This window comes from Trachypithecus francoisi, unplaced genomic scaffold, assembly GCF_009764315.1.
Source record: "Trachypithecus francoisi isolate TF-2019V2 unplaced genomic scaffold, Tfra_2.0 Contig00110, whole genome shotgun sequence".
Taxonomy (NCBI): domain Eukaryota; kingdom Metazoa; phylum Chordata; class Mammalia; order Primates; family Cercopithecidae; genus Trachypithecus; species Trachypithecus francoisi.
Window position 1 is genome coordinate 193,916 of NW_022680476.1, and position 20,702 is coordinate 214,617.

Consider the following 20,702-nt stretch of genomic DNA (forward strand, 5'->3'; position numbering starts at 1 on the left):
GGACACACAGGAAGCCATGAGAGGCCCACTGCCCACACACAGAGGTTTCTGGCCAGCAGCCAGCAAGGAGCTGAGGCCTGCCAACAGCCACGTAAGTGAGCATGGAGGTGGACCCTCAGCTGCAAGTGACTGCACCCGGCTCATATTGGCTGTAATCCCATGACAGCCAAGCCAGAACCACTCAGCAAAGCTGTTCCTGGATTCCTGAGCTACAGAAATATGGATAATAAATGTTTATTGCTTTAGGCTGCTACATTTTTGGGGTCATTTGTTACACAGCAATATATTAGATAACTAGTACACATCACCTCTGCATGTTCATACAACATTATGCTTTGATGGTTGTGATGGGGGCAGGGGATGTCCAGGTTATGGGGAGCCTCTGCCATGGTCTTTATGAGAGGTCTTCCCCTAATTCCTTTTCTTGAACTTGATTTACCCCCTCAAAAACAAGGTTGAAAGAGCTCTGATTTGAGGTCCTGGGTAGCTTAAAGTGCCTAACTCACTCTTGACTGTGTAACTGGAAACTTTCTGCATTAAAATCATTGTATTAACTACTTAGCGAGGACATCTTCTGTCTGTCTGACCTTGCATTCAGTGTGCTGGCAGCAGACAGTCAGATAAGCTCAAGGTCTCTGATTGCAGCTCAGCATTGCTGTAGACAATTGCATCTGGGTTCAGCCTTAATGAATTTGAGGGAATCACACTGGCATAACCATTTCTACCTACCCTGTTCCATGAACACCCCACGAACATCTCTTGACTACAGCCAAGAGTGACTTCAGCTGAGGCTGCACTAGAGCCCTCTCCTGGTTCTGTAGGCAGTGTTCCAGAACAGCCTTATCCCTTTATCACACAAGCTGACTTTCCAGAAGATCACAGTAGTCTCACCCCTAGAACCACATGACTCCAGCCTGAACACTAACAGGGCCTTGGTGTTGGCCTGGTAGTTCCATTGTGATTTTAGGGGAAAATAGTCCCATAGTCAAGGCCAAGTTAAATGTCATGTTCAGATTAGAAAGTTCTAGCACGTATCAGTCGGGCGCAGTGGCTCACGCCTGTAATCCCAGCACTTTGGGAGGCCAAGGCCGGCAGATCACCTGACGTCAGGAGTTCGAGACCAGCCTGACCAACACGGAAAAACCACGTCTCTACTAAAAATACAAAATTATCCGGGCATGGTGGCCCACGCCTGTAATCCCAGCTACTCAGGAGGCTGAGGCAGGAGAATTACTTGAACCCATGAGGTGGAGGTTGCAGTGAGCCGAGGTCGTGCCATTGCACTCCAGCCTGGGTGACAGAGCGAGACTCCATCTCAAGAAAAAAAAGAAAGTTCTAGCACATATCTTATACATTCAACAGGTTCCACATAACCACAAGCCCATGCATGGAGCCATCAGTGTCCTCCAACAGGAAGTAGATGGGTGTCACCCAGATTCCTACCATGACCTTCTCCTTGCCATGGCTGCTTCATAACAGGCACCTCCTAGGCACTGCCATGGCCTCTGCCTTCCCACACAGCTGTTGCAACGGTGAAAAGAAAAAACGTACCCAACTCTCCACCTGAAATGGAGAAGTCTCTCTCGAGAATGGCCCACTTCTGGATGTGGTAGGGCCGGGCTGCCGCATTCATGTTGACTCTCCGGATTCCCTCTTCGATGGCCTGGTACACGGCCTCATCCTTCCCTACGATCTCGGACACTGTGGTGGCTCTGCTGCCTACCCTCTGGCAGAACTCCACAGCTTGTTCAGTCAGATTATCAGTCGGGTCAGAGGTGTCTGGGTCCAGAGTGCACTGAAAAGCCAGAGATCAGATGAGGACCAAGCCTTACCCCACAAGACGTAAGCCCTGGTCCTGGAGGAGGTCTTACTGCTGTCGGCAAGGGTGTGAATTATGTGAGCTCTGTTTCAAAGAGATGGTTCTAGAATGAGTAGCTGCTACTGTGTTGAGCCTCGTGTCATTGTGGAAGGAGCAGTGGTCTGATAATTAGAAGGGCTCGGTCAGTGACGTTATTGTCTGTAAAGTGGGGACCATAACTCCTGCCTGTCTGCCACCTTGGGGCTCAAGTACCTGCAGAGAGCAACGAGGGAGGACAGCAGCACTTTGTAAACGGGAAAGTGCCAGTAACATGTAAAGGATCATCACGGTGGCTTATGTGGGACAGAAGGAATTTCCGCATGCCACAGTTGCTCCAACAGTGCAGGCAGCATGGACTTGAGTCATTCCAAAATGAAGCCATGAGATCTGGATGTGCCCTGTGCTGAATGTGGCTGCCAGCCAGACCCACAGACCCCCTCACTGGCTGCTCCTTCTGAGCCGGAGCCCCCCAGACACACCTTCAAGGTGAGCAGCATGGACAGGAACTTCCTCTGGTCCCCAATCAGCATGGCGTTGCTAATGATGGGTAGCTCCATCTTCACGGCCTCCTCAATGGGCACAGGGGGCACATTCTCCCCACCAGCTGTGATGATTAATTCTGGGGAGGCAAGGCCAGGCCCCCGGCACAGAATGTAGTCCAGGTGCCCCAGCTGAACCACAACCCAAGCCTCAGCCACAGCCCGGAAACCTCAGCACAGCAGGCAGAACAGCTGGAGACGGCCCCTCTCTGGGAGCCAAGAAGCAGTGGCAGGCCCTCCAAAGCAACTCACACCTGCTGGGGGGCTGGTGGCAGCACCCCAACGACAAATGCTCACCCAGGGTTCCCTCTCCTCAGCTTGTCGTCCAAGACTCAGCCTGCTCAGGCATCTCATCCATGTCCCCTTCTGCCAGCCCCAGTTCCTGGTCCCAAATAGCCCGTGTCATTTCCCTTCCCTGCCTTTGCTTAAGCAAAGTGACCATCCCTGTCACTCACACAGCACTCACCACCATGCTAAGCACTTCACATAGAGTAATTCATTTAATTGTCACAATAAACCTATAATGAAGCAGACACTCTTGTTTTGCAGATGAGGAAGCTGAGGCACAGAGACATTCAGTAACTTGTCCAAGCTCACATGCTAGTAAGTGGCAGAGCTAAGATTTTAAATCCAGTCCAGTTCCAGAGCCCATGCTCTCACCTGCCCTGCTAGGATGCCTCTCCCTTTGCTTGCGCCCTTCTCCCTGGAAGGTCCTCTCCCCTTCTTTCTTTCTGTCCAACAGACTGCCAGGCACTCAGTGCCCTAGCCTGCTGTTCTCTGATAGTAATGATGGCTTACTTCTAGGCTAGATGGCAATAAATTAAATAAAATAAATTTAACGAATGCACATTGACTAATTTTAGTGAGACTGTACTCCTGTCCCTCATTTCTATCTAATTCAACAAAGATTAGTTGGCCACATTCTGTGCACAGGTCTTGTGCTGACATCAGGCACAGAATAGAACAAGGCTGTCCATGGCTGCAAGGAGCCCACAGTGCAGGGGGGCAGCGAGACAGACGGAGGCACAGGGGCTGCAGGGCCAGGGCAGGGAAGCATCAGGCCCAGCTGCATGCTGAACATGAATGGGGTTGGCAGGCAGAGGGCAGGACAGAAGCAGAAGCTCACAGGCCTTAAGGGAACTGCAGGTAGCAAGTGAGGCAGAGGCTGGAGAGTAGTAGGGCAGATCTCAGAGGCTTCCAGTGCTGGCTCAGGAGCTGGATTGTGGGCAGGCAGGTGGGAATCACTGAATGGTGTGAGATCAAAGTTTTAGGATACTCTGGTAGGTAGCTGGGGTGAAGAGTGGTTATTCAGGGGCAGGCTGGCTAGAGAGGAAGCCATGGCAAGTGTCTAGATGATCAGGGTTTGTCTAGGACAGCAGAAGTCAGGTGAAGAGGAAAAGGCAGACTCTGGAAATATGAGAAGACAAAAAACCAGCCTCCCTCACATATGCCTCATCATTGCTACCTCATTCCTGCCCTCTTCTCCTCACCACCGCCCTCTGCATTCTCACCAGCATCTTTTACCATTAGTAAATGATTTTTTAAAAAACCCTTAGCAAACTAAGCCTAGAAAGGAACATCTTTAATCTGATAAAGAACATCTAAAAATTTTTACAGCGAACATACTTTTTTTAAGATTTAATATTTTTTAAAAAAATAAATAGAGACAGGATCTCACTATGTTTCCCAGGCTGGTCTTGAATTCCTGAGCTCAAGCAACCCCCCTGCCTCAGCCTCCCAAAGTACTGAGATTGCAGGTGTAAGCCACTGTGCCCAGCCAAACATACTAATGATAAGATAGTGAATGCTTCTCCCCTGAAATCAGGAACAAAACAAGGATGACCACTATTACCATTTCTATTCAACACTATCCTGGAGGTCCTAACCTGTGCAATACGGCAAGAAAAAAATTCATCTGTCATTTGCAGATGATATCGTTGTGTCCATAGAAAATTCAAAAGAATATACACACTACTGGATTGAATATGTGGTCTGATCAAATGATCCACAAAAGGTCATTTGATCCAAAGCCAATATGCAAAAAGCAGTTGTATTTCTATATGCCAGCAGCAAACAAATAGAAGACAAAAAAACTTTTTGCAGCAACATCTGAGCTGAAAAAAGCTTTTAAGTGATGTTATTTAAAATACCATAAAAATTCTTAGAAGTAAATATAAGGAAAGATGTGCAAAAATCTCTATGCTAGAAAACATAGGATGGATGCGGTGGCTCACACCTATAATCCCAGCACTTTAGGAAGCTGAGACAGGAGGATGGCTTGAGCTCAGGAACTCAAGACCAGCCTGGGCAACATGGCAAAACCCCCTCTATACAAAAATAAAAAGTTAGCCAGGTGTGGTGGCTTGCAACTGTGGTCCCAGCTACTTGGGAGGGTGAAGCTGGACCAGAGGATCACTTGAGCCCAGGAGGTAGAAGTTGCAGTGATCTGAGATCATGCCAGTGCACTCCAGCCTGGGCAACAAAGTGAGACCCTGTCTCAAAAATAAATAAATAAATAAATAAATAAATAAATAAATAAATAAATAACACATTATTGAGAGAAACTTAAAAAGACCTAAATAATCGGGAGGCTGAGGCAGGAGAATGGTGTGAACCTGGGAGGTGGAGCTTGCAGTGAGCCGAGATCGCGTCACTGCACTCCAGCCTGGGCGACAGAGCGAGACTCCATATCAAAAAATAATAATAATAATAATAATAATAATAATAAAATAAAAGACCTAAGTAAATGGAGAGATTTATCATATTTGTGAATTGGAAGAGATAATACTATAAAGATGTGTTTTCCTCACCAAATTGATCTATAGATTCAATGAAATCAAAATCAAAATTCCACCCAGTTTTTGAGGAAACACAATAATTCTAAAATTCATATGGGAATGAAAATGGCCAAGAATAGCCAAGGTCATCTTGAAGAAGACGACCAAGGTTGTAGGGCTAAGCCAGATATCTAGCCCTGTCATAAAACTATAGAAATTAAGACACTGGGTATTGGTGCACAGATAGGCAAATAGACTAAGGGAACAGAATGGAGTCCACACATAGACCTCTCATAGACAGTCACTTCATAAAGGACAAAGGTATCACTGCAAGGCAATGGGGAAAGGATGCCGTGTCAGTTGGATATGTATTTGGAGAAAAACTATTTGGACCCTTACCTCTCACTATACTAGTTCTAAAAGGAGGGCCCGCTCTGGTTGAATTTGGTTTTCTGGCTACTATCCTCCCCCATGCAGGGATGTGGGTCCCCTCATCTGCCGTTACAAAGAGGCACACTAGGCGGCGCCCATGGCACATCCAAGCAGCCACCTGTCACTCCTGGGGTCTCACTGGAGGGTACCTGCCAGGGCTCACCAGCCTGCACATCCCAGGGCCCAAACGCCACTGCGACCTTTTGTCCCTCCCTGGGGTGACCAAGCCTCCATGGCCATCAGCTGGGGCCTAGGCACGGTCGCACACTGCCTACATGATGTCCACAAAGTAGTTTCCCTACTCACTTAGCTTCAGTTTCCCCTATGAAGCCCTGGTGCGGGATTCCCACGTGGGTGCTGCGGGCATGACACCAGCTTGGGTGAAGCAGGCAGAACATCCTTCCACAGAGGCATCCCCAACTATACCTGTCTCTGTGGGAAGTTTGTCTTATTTAAAATTTTATATCCAATTTGCATGCTATTCCCCGTCACATCTGTGTCTGCATATAAAAATACATAATACTTATGCTCTTGAATCTTCTGGAAAGACTTGCCTTGTTTCTCTAGGGGTCTGATTTCCAACTCCACCATTTACTAGCTGGGTGACATTGGGCAAGTTACTTAACCTCTCTGGATGTCCTCATTAACAAGTTAAGGTTAATAGTACGTGCCCCATAGGAGAGTAGAGTAAATAAAATGATGTCACTAAAGGTGCGTGACACTTAATAAAGGTTCAAGACCAGCAGCTGGTATAAACAGTGGTGGCAGTGGAATTCCTGCCCCCACCCCACTGCAGCTGTCCAGGGCGCTTGCCTTTTTTTGTTTGTTTGTTTTGTTTTTGTTTTTGGAGACAGAGTCTAACTCTGTCTCCCAGGCTGGTGTGCAGCGAGGCGATCTCAGCTCACTGCAACCTCTGCTTCCCGGGTTCAAGCAATTCTCGTGCCTCAGCCTCCTGAATAGCTGGGATTATAGGTGCATGCCACCACGCCCAGCTAATTTTGTGTGCGTTTTTAGTAAAGATGGGGTTTTGCTGTGCTGCCCAGAGTGGTCTTGAACTCCTGAGCTCAGGCAATCTGCCTGCCTCAGCCTCCCAAAGTGCTGGGATTACAGGCATGAGCCACCGCGCCTGGCCTGGGGTGCTCACCTTTGAGGCGCCCAGTGATGTAGAGGAAGCCATCGGCATCCAGTCGGCCAACGTCACCCGTGTGCAGCCAGCCTTCCTCATCGATGGCCTCGCACGTCTTGTCCTCCATGTTCAGGTAGCCCATGAAGATGGTGCGGCCCCACAGGCAGATCTCGCCAATGCCCTCTGTGTCCTGGTTCACCAGCTTCACCCGACAGCCGGGCACCAACTTGCCTGAGCTGTCGAGGGAGGGGCCAGGAGACTGATCAGAGGGAGCTGTCTCCTCCAAGCCCCCACTGGGGAGCCGGGGTCCCAACAGCTCAGTCTTCACTGATGGCTAGAAGGTATCACCTCACAGGGCTTTTGTATTTTAACAGGGACTTACAGCTGAAAGGTAGAGCCAGTTTAAGAGTTTTAGGGAATGAAGGAAGGAAGGAACAATTGAAATGGTAATGGTAGAACTTGGAGCACTGTGATAGGCTGGCAGGGAGAGGAGATATTTAATCATAACTGATGATCCTGCAAATCACTCCCCAGAACTGACTGCCCTCACCGCCCATTAGGAGGCTGGCCTGGTCCCCCCAACTTCTACCCTAGCTGGCCCCTGGGCCATCCACTCTCCTAGAACATGCTGGAGCATACCCCACGCCATGAGAGGGAGGGGCCAGAGGAAAACTGCTCCAGAGGTAGACCCCTGCTCAGGGGACACCTGGGCTGTGCAGGCTGTTTTCAACCACAGACTCACACAACAAAGTGGCCGAGGCCACCCCCACTAGACTGAGGAGGATAAGCTAGGGACTTGGCCCAAGAGGGCAGTGTTGGCTCTCAGGGGCTCCATAGCCCAGTGGCCAGGTCTCTGGGACCCAACTGGCTTGCAAAGAGAAGGTGGTCCCCAGGGCACTCAGCAAGCAGACACAAAGGAGTACCAGCAAGGGCGCATGGGTGTGCATGTGTGCAGCAGCCTTGAGACTCACCTGTACAGCCGGTAGTTGCAGGGGCTGGACATGAAGTGGGGGCCTGAGGTCTCACTGAGGCCGTAGCCCGCATACAAGCGGATGTTGAGGCCCAGGAAGAAGTGCTGTGTCTCTGCTGTCATGGGGGCTGCTCCATAGAAGTTCTTCTGACACTTGGCAAAGCCCAGTGCCTGGCGGACCTTGGCTAGCACCAGGTAATCTGCCAGTCTGGTTGTGAAGGGCTTCAGGTCGCTGGTGGGACAGGGAGAATGGTTCACGGAAGAAATCACACACACACAAACACACACACACACACACTAAAAGGGTGGTATTCAGTGAGAACACCCTGGCTCGGCCATTCCAGTTGTCTGTTCCACTTGGTTGGTTTGAATATTGAACCTGCCCATGAACATGCATGCAGATGTGGGTATGCAGGCACATGGTTGTGTGCAAATGTGTCTTGAACCAGGAAGTCAAAGAGATTCAGCTGTGTACAGGTGTACAGGCAACAACAAAGACACATGCCATTTTGCACACAAAATACACATGCACAGAGACTTGAAGTATGTATTCGTGTATACACATGTACAAACGTCGGACCCCAGTGAAGCCCACAATTGCTTTGTTCATGCATGTTCATGTTTCATGTCTGTGCAAATGAAACTGTGGATGCTCAGATACGTACACACATCTCATGAAACATACCCTTTCACAGACACATGAGGAATGGAAACTACTTCTAAATTGAAACCAAGCCAGATTTATATCACTGACCCTCCATAGAACTATGTGGGAATTTTAAAAGCTATAGAAAGACAGAAAGGGTGAGACATCTGAGGGGTTACTTGGGATGCTGAAAAGGCTGGAAAGGCTAAGTCCTCATCACTGTGGCCCCTTCTCCAGCCACCTACTGAGGACAGAAGACCTCAGGAGACTGTGCCAGGAGCTGCTCCAAGGGAGGTGAATTTCACTTCAGAGAAAGCAAGTTAGTCCTCCCAGTCAGAATCCAAAGGTGGAGCGACTCTCCCCAGCAGGCCCTGTGAAACGCATAGGAGCTCAAGCCCCGTCATTGATGGGGCATCTGCATGGGGTCTCCAGAGCTGCCCGGCCACTGGAGCCGGGACAGGCATGGCCTATCAGACCCTCACTGTGTTTTGGGTTATGACCCAGCGCACTGCCTCCCCAGGCCTCCGGCCCGTGGGCCCTCTGTACCTGCCAGGGCAGGTGAGGTTCTGCTCCAAGGTCACCGACATGGCCCACAGCAGCATCTTGCGCCGGATGAAGCCAGACTGAGCCGCCACCTCCTGGATGCGCTCCATGATCTTCTCCCACACCCGGGGCACCCCCATGTGCGATGTGGGCTCCACCTCCCGCAGCGTGTTCACCAGGCTCCCCTGTTCACACCGGAAGAGGCAGCCCTATTGGGTCGGGGGCAGCTGGGGCCCAGGGGCCCCCTCTCACCAGCCAGGCATGCCGGCGGCACACACATGCTCAACGGGCACCCACACACACCTGCACACAAGGTATGGCACATACTGTTTCCTCAATGGTTGTCGCCTCGCTTTTTGCTCACAGAACCCTGGTGGCAGGCAGCGGTCAGGCAGCCGTCAGGCAACCGTCAGGCAACCGTCAGGCAGCCAGTGCTTCAGAAGGACCTCAGTCTCATCCCAGCCCTGAGCGTGGCGACTCTCCATGAGTCTAACTCAGACACAAGAATCCCATTCCCCTCGGCAGCATTTGGTTTGAGAACAGACAGGTGACACTTTGGGACACTGAGATACTGGTGGAGGGAAACTTGCTGGGGGGTTTCTGGGAACATTTTCCTCACAGTTAAAATAAGGGTCCCAAGAACAGGTATATCCTGTGAGGCTGGGATTCAGGGAGGGGCTGTAGCCATTTGGTGATACTCTGAGGACACCCGTACTTGATCGTGTTACAAGTCCCGTGAACCACTCTCACTCCACTTTATGTAATGGCATCAGGTTCACGCTTTGTCGCCCAGGCTGCAGTGCAGTGGCACGATCTCCGCTCACTGCAAGCTCCGCCTCCTGGGTTCACCCCATTCTCCTGCCTCAGCCACCCAAGTAGCTGGGACTACAGGTGCCCACCACCACGCCCGGCTAATTTTTTGTATTTTTAGTAGAGACAGGGTTTCACCGTGTTAGCCAGGATGGTCTCGATCTCCTGACCTTGTGATCCGCCCACCTTGGCCTCCCAAAGTGCTGGGATTACAGGCATGAGCCACCACGTCCGACCCAGTTTACCTTCTTGTTTGGTCATTTGAGTCAGACTGTGCCCATTGCAGCTGACAGAATTCTGACTGATACATGCACAGGAACAGCACACACACAAATGCACACTCAGGGCCCACGGACACACGTGGACGTGGCCTGGCACACGGGCTGGGATGGACGCACAGTAAAGGCAGACTGACCTTCAGGGCGTCGGGTTCAGCAAAGCAGACCTGGGCCCCCCACTGGATGCCTGTCCACAGGTCGTAGATCTGGGCAGCAATGTGGCTGAGGGGCAGGTAGCTGACTACCACCTCCTGCTGGACTTCTGCCGGCCGGATGTCACCAGCCTGGCTGCCGTACCGTGCTGTCCACGTGATCTGGAGGACAAGCAGATGGATCCCAGCAGTGTCCACAAGCCAGCCCTGGCGGTGCTCACAACTGTGGCCATTCTGAGGGCCAGCCCCAGTGTGGTGCCTCTGTGGCATCTCTGCAGGCTCTGAAAACCCCAGGACAGGCCTCCCCTCCCCCTTGCTGGGCTCAGTCTGGGCCACAGACTGATGGGCTGTTCTACCTATCCCAGCTCCTAGAGCAGAGGGGCCCACGGAGCTTTCCCAGGGGCTACTGGGGCAAAGCCATGGCCCAGATTCACCCATAACCCCCCTTGCCCACCCCCACACCAGGCGTCTGTCCTACATTGTCTTGACTCAGCATCACACCCTTGGGGTTCCCAGTGGTGCCGGAAGTGTAGACTAGCGCACAGCACTGGTTGGGCTGCTGGGTGTCAATGATGGCGTCCAGGGCTTCCTCGGGCACTTCATTCCCCAGGTCCATGAATTCCTCCATCTGTAGCCAGATGCAGGGAACAGGCAGGCTAGGTCAGCTGGGTGGGCCCAACAGACCCCACCTAGTGCCCAGGGCCCCACTGCCCATACCGTGTACACGTTGGCCATCTTGTTTGGAGGAGGTTCTTTATATATCACGACTGCCTTTAGATGTGGCAACTGTTTCCAGACCTGCATTGACAGGAAAAATAGATCAGGTTTCAGCAAGAGAAATGTCACCTTCTAAAAAGTACCCCATCTCCCTGTGTGAGTCTGCTTAGCAAATGTCTCTGGGTGCCCCGTATCTGACCTTTGACCCCAGCAGGACAACTGCCACCCTTCACCCGTAGTTTCCCTCCTGAGAACTTGGGAGCAGTAAAGGTGGGGATAGCCAGGGGGCTGGGGATGGCTTCTCATTGGAGGAAAACCCAAAACGAGCTGGGGCTCGGTTGAACAAACCATGACCCGGCCACACAATGGAGTAGTGCTATGTGACTGTAGGAGAGAGAGGGAGAGGAGCAGAGCACAGAGGAGAGAGGGAGAGAATTCTATGTGCAGAGAGTGAGTGGATATATTATTCTAGGATATATTATTAAGTGAAAAAAGGAATGTTTACAATCTGCATATAGTATACCATATTTGTGTAAGAAAGGGGTGCAATGTAAATATATGTATGCAAACATGTATTTACTTATATTTACAAAAAGAGGCCGGGCACGGTGGCTCATGCCTGTAATCCTGGCACTTTGAGAGGCCAATGCGGGTGGGTCATTTGAGGGCGGAGGGTCATTTGAGGGCGGGAGGGTCATTTGAGGGCAGGAGGGTCATTTGAGGTCAGGAGTTCGAGACCAGCCTGGTCAACATGGTGAAACCCCGTCTCTACTGAAAATACAAAAATTGGCCAGGTGTGGTGGTGCATGTCTGTAATCCCAGCTACTCAGGAGACTGAGGCACGAGACTCGCTTGAGCCCGGAGGCAGAGGTTGCAGTGAGCAGAGATCGCGCCTCGGCACTCCAGAGGGAGACTCTGTCTCAAAATAAACAAACAAAAAAAGAAACTCTGGAAGGTTAAACCAAAACCTGATTGAATTCACTATGTATAGGCAGAGAGGGAATAAAGGTAAGAAGAAAGGGATGGAAGCAAAAATTCTTTGAGTGTTATCTCACATGATTTTGACTTTGGAATCATGTAAATGTCTCAACCATTTGAAAAATAAAGTTATATGTAAAAGGAAGCCAGGTGTGATGGCTCATATGCCTGTGATCCCAGCTACTTGGGAGGCTGAGGCAGAAAGATTGCTTGAGGCCAGGAGTTTGAGACCAGCCTGGGAAATACAGTGAGGCCATATCTTTGTGGGGTGGGGGAGGATCACTAAAAAATTTTTAGAAAGGGAAAAAATGAGTTCCTAAAACTTGAAAACACTCTGAAATAAATGAATTAGCCCAAGATCAAGGAACCAGCAGAAAAAAAGAAAGAAATGAATTAGACCACATACTAAGTTAGCAACATAACCACACACACACAGAATTACATCAAGATCAAGGAATTTTATAATAGTGCACTTTGATTCCTCTTTTTTAGTGGCACTTACTCTAAAGGCAGAAAGGAATTTCAAATTATATGCAATAGTCTTATTGGTTTCTGGAGTTTTGTTTTGCTGGTTTTGTTGGTTTTGTTTTGGAGACAGGTTCTTACTCTGTGGCATGATCATGGCCCACTGCAGCCTCAAACCCCTGGGCTCCCATGATCCTGCCTCCGCCTCCCGAGTAGCTGGGACTACATGTTCACACCACCACATCTGGATAATTACATTTTTTTTTGTAGAGACAGGGTCTCACTATGTTGCCCAGGCTGATCTTGAACTCCTGGGTTCAAGAGATCCTTCTGCCTTGGCCTCCCAAAGTGCTGGGATTATAGGAATGAGCTGCTGCACCTGGCCTTATTGTTGGTAATAATATTGATACTACTATTTCAAAATTATTTGATGTATACTATAGGATTATGTTAATCCTATTAGGAACTAAGATTTTAAGGTAAAATAAAAGAAATACAAGAATAAAATTTAAAAAGTAAGCTAAAACTTCACAATATAACATTTGAAATGTTATAGAAATAACAGAAATATCAGTGTGAACTCATGATTTTTTGCTAAAATATATTTTCCTGAGACTTCTGATTCTGATCACAAGGGAGTAACATCCATTATTGCACTGTAAATACTAGGAAACTGGACAAATAGAATAGTTGGGTGGATCCCAGCGGGCCCCAGCTGGCGCCCAGGGCCCCAATGCCCATCCCGTGTACACATTGGCCATCTTGTTTGGAGAGAAAGCAATTGATTTCAGATACTGGACTACAGACAGCTCAGGACTGATATCCCTGAGAGAGGGAAACAGATGAGGTGAGCCTCTAAGTGTGCCCCAGCTTTCTGCCCAGGGGTAATTTTTGGGCTATGGGAGAGACAGAGTTGGGGAGAGAGAGAGAGAGAGGGAGAGAGAGAGAGAGGAGAATACAGAACCCAGTTGTCTTACTGGGTTGAGGTGACCAAGATCAGAACTCAGGAAAGCTGAGGTGGCTAGAATTTGTGAGACAGAATACCAGAGAGGAGAGAACTATATAGAGAAAGAGTTCTAGAAATTATTTTAGGGTCTTTGATTGGCTCTCCATCTGCACATGCATAGGGTGAAACTCCATGAAGCTGGAGGAAGACCAATGACCAGGGGTGGAAGTCAAACAGCGGCGGATGTAGGAATTGCTCGTTTTCCCCCACCAGCATGGAGGGACCCCATCAGTCATTAAGCAGAGACCCAGAAGGATCATGTCTTAGTGATGGGGCTAAATTGGCATTAAAGTAAAGGTTATCTAAAGGCCTGGCCTAAAAAGCCTTAAACATAGCCTCAAAATAACGTTCAGAGAGAAAAAAATGGAAAAAAATTGCCTGTGGGACAATATCAAGAAATCAAACATACATGTAATTGGAGTCCCAGAAAATTGTTTTAATTGAAAAACAGTCTGAGAAATTTTCAAATTTAAATTCGTGGATTAAAACTATAAATCCACTAATTTCAGAAGCTCAATGACTCCTGAGCAGAATAAACACAAAGAAAACCACCTTAAGATACAACATAACCAAATTGCTGAAAATCAGCGAAAAAGGAAAAAAGTCTTAAAAGCAGCCAGAAAAACAAAACACTATGTGGAGAGGAACGAAAATAAGATGTCACAGACTTCTTGTTAGAAATGATGCAAATGGGCCGGGTGCAGTGGCTCACGCCTGTAATCCCAGCACTTTAGGAGGCCAAGGCAGGCAGATCATGAGGTCAGGAGATGGAGACCATCCTGGCTAACACGGTGAAACCCCATCTCTACTAAAAAATACAAAAAATTAGCTGGGCGTGGTGGTGGGCGCCTGTAGTCCCAGCTACTCGGGAGGATGAGGCAGGAGAATGGTGTGGACCCAAGAGGCAGAGGTTGCAGTGAACCGAGATCGTGCCACCGCACTCCAGCCTGAGTGACAGAGCAAGACTCTGTCTCAAAAAAAAAAAAACAGATGCAAATGGAAAACACTGAAATGAAATCTTTAAAGTGCTGAAAGAAAACAAACAAACAAAAAAAACCCTGTGGACCCATAAATCTAAATCAGATAAAATGACTTTTAAAAAATGAGCAGAAAAACAAGCACCTTTTCAGACAAAGACAAGCTGAGAGAATGTATTGCCATCAGACCTGTACTATAAGAAATATTAAAGAAAAGTTCTTAAAGCTGAAAAGATGATATAAGATAAAAACTTGGATCTACATAAAGGAAGACAGAGTATCAGAAATGGCAAAAAATGTGGGTAAATATGAAACATACTACTTCCTTCTTTAAAAATTTCTCTGAAAGATACTCATCTGGGCTGGGTGCAGTGGCTCATGCCTGTAATATTAGTACTTTGGGAGGCCGAGGTGGGCAAATTGCTTGAGCCCAGGAATTTGAGACCAGCCTGGGCAACACAACAAGACTCTGTGTCTACAAAAAATACAAAAATTCAGCTGTTGTCATCCATTTTACTTCTATAGAGGTTATAAACCCCACCATACATTGTTATTACTCTTGATTTCAACAGTTGAGTGTCTTTCATTATTTCTTTTTCTTTTTTCTTTTTGGTTTTTAAGACAGGGTCTAACTCTGTCACCCAGGCTGGAGTGTAGTGTTGCAATCACGCTCACTGCAGCCTCACATGGCTGTGGTCCCAGCTACTTGGGAGGCTGAGGTGGGAGGATTACTTGAGCCCAGGAGGTTGAGGTTGCAGTGAGCCATGATTGCACCATTGCACTCCAGTCTGGGTGACAGAGTGAGACCCTGTCTTAAAAAGAAAGAAAAAAGAAAGAAAGATACTCAACTGTTGAAAGCAAGAGTAATAACAATGTTTGTGGGGTTTATAACCTCTATAGAAGTAAAATGGATGCCAACAGCTGAACGGATGGGAGGGGAAGTGGAAGTATACTGTTGTACGGTTCCACATTTCATGGAAACTGGTATATTTGAGAGTACACTGTGACAAGTTAAAGATGCACATTGTAAAATTAGAGCAAACACTGATATAGTAACAAAGGATAGCTAATAAGCCAGTGGAGATCAAATGGAATACCAAAGCAAAACAAGATAAAAAATACAAAAAATTCAGGAAAGAAAAGAAAAGGGACAAAGAATAGATGGGACAAATAAAAAAATAGCCAAATGGTGGATTTATACATAATTTTGTCAGATTGGATAAAAGGGCAAGATTCAACTATGTGCTGTCTATGAGAAACTCACTTTAAATATAAAGACACAGATAGGTTAAAATTAAAAGAATACAAAAATATATACATGCAAACATTAATTACCAGAAACCTGGAGTGCCTACATTAATTTGAGGCAAAGTAGTTTTGGAACAAGAATTATTACCAGGGATAAGGAGGGACATTTCTTAATGATAAAGGGTTAATTTATCAAGAAAACATAATAATCTAAACATGTATATGCCTAATAACAGAGCTCCAAAATACATAAAGCAAAACCTAATAGAACTGGAAGGAAAAATAGATAAGTCTACAATAATAATTGGAGATTTCCACATTCCCTTTCTTAGTATTTGATAGAGCAAGAAGACAGAAAATCAACAGAGATACGGAAGACAACATTAAAACACTACCAACCAACTTGATTTAATTAACATTTGTAGAATCTTCCAGCCAACAACTGCAGAGTACACATTCTTTCAAATATGCATGGAACATTCACAGAAATTGATCATTATTCTATCACACCTACTCTGTACAAACAGAGTGTCTCAAGTACCAAAGAGCCCCAGGTAATGAGGGAAAGTTCTTTCTTTGGAGAATTTCAGCCAGTGAGTTAGAAAATCAATATTTTGCTACCCCTAATAAAATAATTAATTCAGGCAAACATCATCAAGGGATGCTAAAACCATTAGGAGAAAGGTTGATGGGGAATTTCACAGTGGAAGAAGAGAAGGTGATCATGACCTGAAGCCCAACATCACTGAAAGTGGTACTGCCTGTCATCATGTGCCTCTTGAGCTGGTGCTCTGTGAAGGACATGGTACCACCTATGGGATGTTCTTGCCAAAAAAGTCCAATCTGAAATGCATCAAGACTTTAGATCTAACAGGAAATACAGAAGTTAGAGGGACAAGTTAATTGATGGCAAAAGCAAGCAGTCAGACAACCACAGAACATGAGACCCTGTACAAGATGACTCACCTAGTTACTGCAGGGTCTGTGGCAGAAGTTCTCACAACTGAATGTGCATCAGAATCGCCAGAGGGCTTGTTAAATGTGAATGCTGGGCCCAACACACTAAGTTTATGATTCAGTAAGACTGCGGTGAAGCCTGAGAATTTGCATTTCTAAGTTCCCAGATGATGCTAATTTGGGGACCACACTGGTCAATGGTAGAGCTTTGCTCTAAATTAGAAGACACTTAAGAGACACCACCACATGCAACACGTGGGCCTGGTTTAGATCCTGATTCAAATAAACCAATGATGCGATGACATCGTGGGTATAGAGACAGAAAGTAGAATGATGGTTGCCAGGAGGGAATAGGGAGTTGTTTAATGAGTACAACATTTCAGTTTTGTAAGATGACAAGAGTTCTGGAGATGAATGGTAGTGGAGATTGTACAACAATCTGAATGCACTTACCACTGGACACTTAAAAATGGTTAAGATGGTATGTTTTTATGTCATATGTGTTTAATACAACAAAAAATTGGAAAAAAGACATCATATGTGTATTAGATGATAGGATAGAATTATTTTACTTGTGCTAGGTATGATAAACTTACAGAGCTTATTTGAGAAAGATTTCATATTTTTTAGAGATGCATATTAAAGTATTCAGATAATGAAGTGATATGATATCAGAGATTTTCCTTCAAACACTTCAGCAAAAAGGTCAATTGAAGAAGCAAGTGTGATGAAAACACATTGACAATGATTGGATCTGATGACAGATATATGGGGATTCTCTCTACTTTCAAAAAAAAAAGTTTTGTTTGAAAACTGTCATAATACAAATTTTATTTTATGCCAGGTGTATTAGTATGTTCTCACACTGCTATAAAGATACTGGCCAAGACTGGGTAATTTACAAAGAAAAGAGGTTTAATTGGCTCATAGTTCTGCATGGCTGGGGAGGCCTCGGAAAACTTACAATCGTGTTAGAAGGGGAAGCAAGCATGTCTTACATGGCGGCAGGAGAAAGAGAGCAAGTGTGTATTAGTGCAGGAAAAACTACCATTTATAAAGTCATCAAATCTCTGAGAATTCACTCACTATCATGAGAATAGTATGGGGGAACCACTCCCATAATCCAATCACTTCCCACCAGGTCACTCCCTAAATATCTGGAGATTATAATTCAAGATGAGATTTGGGTGGAGACACAAAGCCTAACCATATTACCAAGCATGGTCTCTCATGCCTGTAATTTCAGGACTTTGGATTGCTTGAGCCAGAAATTTGAGACCAGCCTGGGCAACCTAGTGAGACCCTGTCTCTCTAAAGTAAAAGTACAAAAGTTAGCCAGGATGGTGCTGCAGGCACCTGTTGTCCCAGCTACTCAGGAGGCTGAGGTGGGAGGATTGCTTGAGTCCAGGAGGTCGAGGCTGCAGTGAGCCATGATCATGCTACTGCACCCCAGCCTTGGTGACAAAGTGAGACCTTGTCTCAAACATTTAAAAAACCAGCTTTCTTTTTAAATATTGACCTGGGGTGGTCATTTCCTAACTCTGGACCTCAGTTTCTTCAACTGCAAAAGGGGGATGGGAGATGGTATTTGGATTAGACCAACAACTTACACAAGGGGGTTGGCCTCCCTGAGGGCCTGGCAAAACCTACTGGGTGGGGAGGCTTTTTAATGTCTTCCACCCTTCCTATCCTGGATTCCGATAAGAGAGGGAATGGTAGGGCCAGTGTGACTCCCTCAGGTGAGGCTGAGAAGGGATGACTACTGGGTACAAGTGGTACAAGTAGCTCAGGCATCTGCCAGCCTGGCCCTCAAGCAAATCTTAAGCCTGTCCTGGGAGAGGCTGGATCAGTGCTTGGGTGGGGCTGTGAGGAGTGGAGCTCAGGAACTAGTCCAATGACACCTTTGCCTCCAAGTCACGGGGGTCTATGAAGCTGCCAAACCTGAAGAAATTGAGGCCACAGCAAGGCCAAGGTACCTGGGAGGGCCAGCAACAGAGCATCCCTGCTGGGAGCCAAAAGAGAAGGCGCTTCTCATTCTCTCTGAGCAATTCATCTTAGGTGGCATAATCCAAACCAATATCAAGTATTGATTCAAGTCAGACAGGATGGAGATGTTCAGAATGAGAGATCTTGAAAACACAGGGTCAAAAGGAGCTGAGACAGAAAAGGATCCCACACGGAGGCAAGACAAGCCCCTCATTCATGAAGTGGGCCCATTTGATACATCCTTCTGAGTAGAACACAAGTAGGCCCAAGTGCCCATTTAAAAAAGGGGTTTTGAAATAATCCTAAAATGGGATAAAAATGGGTACACTCACATGGATTAGAGCAAACCCTTGGAGGGGTCTGGAACCCGAAGGAAGAACTGGCCAGGTGCAAAATGCAAATGTGGGGACCCCTTGTTCAAACCTTATTAAGAGTTTCAAGGCTGGGTGAGGTGGTTCATGCCTGTAAGCCCAGCACTTTGGGAGGTTGAGACAGAGGATTGCTTGAAGCCAGGTGTTTGAGACCAGCCTGGGCAACAGAGCAAGACTTCATCTCTACACAAAATTAGCCAGGTGTAGAGCCCCATGCCTGTAGTTCCAGCTACGTGGGAGGCTGAGGTGAGAGGATCACTTGAGCCCAGGATGTCGAGGCTGCAGCGAGCTGTGATTGAGCTACTTTACTTTAGCCTGGGTGGCACAGTGCAACTCTGCCAGAAAGAAAAGAAAAGAAAAAAGAAAAAGAAAAGAAAAGAGAGGAAAGGAGGGGAGAGGAGAGAAGAGAAGAGAAGAGAAGAGAAGAGAAGAAGGAAGGAAAAGAAAGAGAATTTCGTAAACTCGGGCTTTGTGTGAGGTGAAGCATGGGCCACACCCATTTGAAGCCAGCCCTGCTGCCATAGGCTGAGGGTTGAAACCCTAAGGTTGCTGACATTCCCAGCCCAGACATTAATGGGACTTGGGGCCTCCCCCAGCCCTGTCTCACAGTGCCTGTGGCCTCCAAGGGCTGTAAGGAGCTGGCCACAGCTATATATTTCCTTCTTGTCCTCGCTGGAAGAGGAGGGGCTCGCTCTGCCTCAGTTGCTGATTTAGGGTATTCAGAGCAGACTCTGGCACTTTATAAGCTCTCCATAAATGATGCTTTGTGGAGAGATGTGGCCCCCTTGATTTCTCTCACAAATGGTTCTTATGGCATCCTCTTAAGAACCTGCAGCACAGAGTCACTCAACTGCCACCTGCCAGGGATGGGACCTTGAGTAAGCCATACTTCACTGCTCTGGCCCTTGGTGTCCTTGCCTGTAAAATGAATGAGAAGACCCATCTCTCAGGCTGCTGCAATGTCTGCAGGGCACTCAGTGGAGCCAGTGTGCCATGAACAGTTTCTATCCACTGCTACTGCTGGGCTGTGGTGCCGCCACCTGGGACTCTCCTTTTCCACTCTGGGTCTGTTTCTTCATGTGTGAAATGGACAGAAGGTAGGTGTTGGATGGAATGCCTTTTCCAGTCCCTCCAGGTTCTGAAAGCTCCCTAAGTCTTAGACAGAACCCCTTTCTTTCTTGTCTTACAAGTGAAGACTATGACAACATAATGATTTAAAAGCACTTATATGGTGCTGCCATGGGTTGAATTGTGTCCCCATCCCCGCAAAGAGATATCCCAAAGTCCTCACCCCTGGTACCTCTAAGTGTGACCTTATTTGGAGACAGGGTCTTTATGGAGATAATGAAATTAAAACAAAGTCATTAAGGTGGGCTCGAATCCAATATTCCTGGTGTCCTGATAGAAATGGGAAATTGGGACAGAGACAGACACAGAAGGACGACAACGTGAAGACACTGGGAGAATGCCAGGTGAGGATGAAGGCAGAGGCCTGGGTGATGTGTCTACAAGCCAAGGAGCACAAAAATGGCCAGCCAACTCCAGAAGCCACCCCGTTCCAGCAACCTTGGCAAATGAACGCAGGCACCCACCAAAAGCCAGACGCTGGTCTAAGAGTTACCTTTACACCAGCCCTTCCAGTTGACCTCTGCGCCTGTCACCATCCTCCCCTAGGCCACACTACATTTGAGCTCTGGCAGGTCCAGCCCAAGTGTGTGTGTTCACCCGGTTCTCTACACCACCTCTGGGTTTAAACCCTGCTCAGAGGCTTTTTGTCCAGCCAGGGCAGCTCTGGGGTCTTCCTGGGGCTTCATTTTATTTTGCTGTGAGCCAGAAATTCTTGGCCTGGGCTGCCCACAGCCTCAG

The 20,702-nt window shown here is 47.4% G+C and overlaps 1 protein-coding gene across 6 annotated transcripts in view; it reads right to left on the reverse strand.

Moving 5' to 3' along the window:
- The window catches only part of ACSBG1 (acyl-CoA synthetase bubblegum family member 1), a 65,771-nt gene that overhangs the window by 1,656 nt on the left and 43,413 nt on the right, over nucleotides 1–20,702 (reverse strand). For 4 of the 6 annotated variants that reach the window (XM_033237407.1, XM_033237535.1, XM_033237477.1 and 1 more), the window contains 8 exons: nucleotides 10,849–10,929; nucleotides 10,610–10,759; nucleotides 10,117–10,293; nucleotides 8,895–9,076; nucleotides 7,704–7,934; nucleotides 6,751–6,968; nucleotides 2,338–2,477; nucleotides 1,552–1,795 (listed from right to left, as the gene is read on the reverse strand). In XM_033237407.1, coding sequence (XP_033093298.1) covers nucleotides 1,552–1,795; nucleotides 2,338–2,477; nucleotides 6,751–6,968; nucleotides 7,704–7,934; nucleotides 8,895–9,076; nucleotides 10,117–10,293; nucleotides 10,610–10,759; nucleotides 10,849–10,929 — 1,423 coding nt within the window. Of the gene's footprint in view, nucleotides 1–1,551; nucleotides 1,796–2,337; nucleotides 2,478–2,694; nucleotides 2,780–3,069; nucleotides 3,203–6,750; nucleotides 6,969–7,703; nucleotides 7,935–8,894; nucleotides 9,077–10,116; nucleotides 10,294–10,609; nucleotides 10,760–10,848; nucleotides 10,930–20,702 lie in introns of those variants that run through there. The other 2 variants (XR_004443594.1, XM_033237727.1) reach the window with 2 other exon arrangements.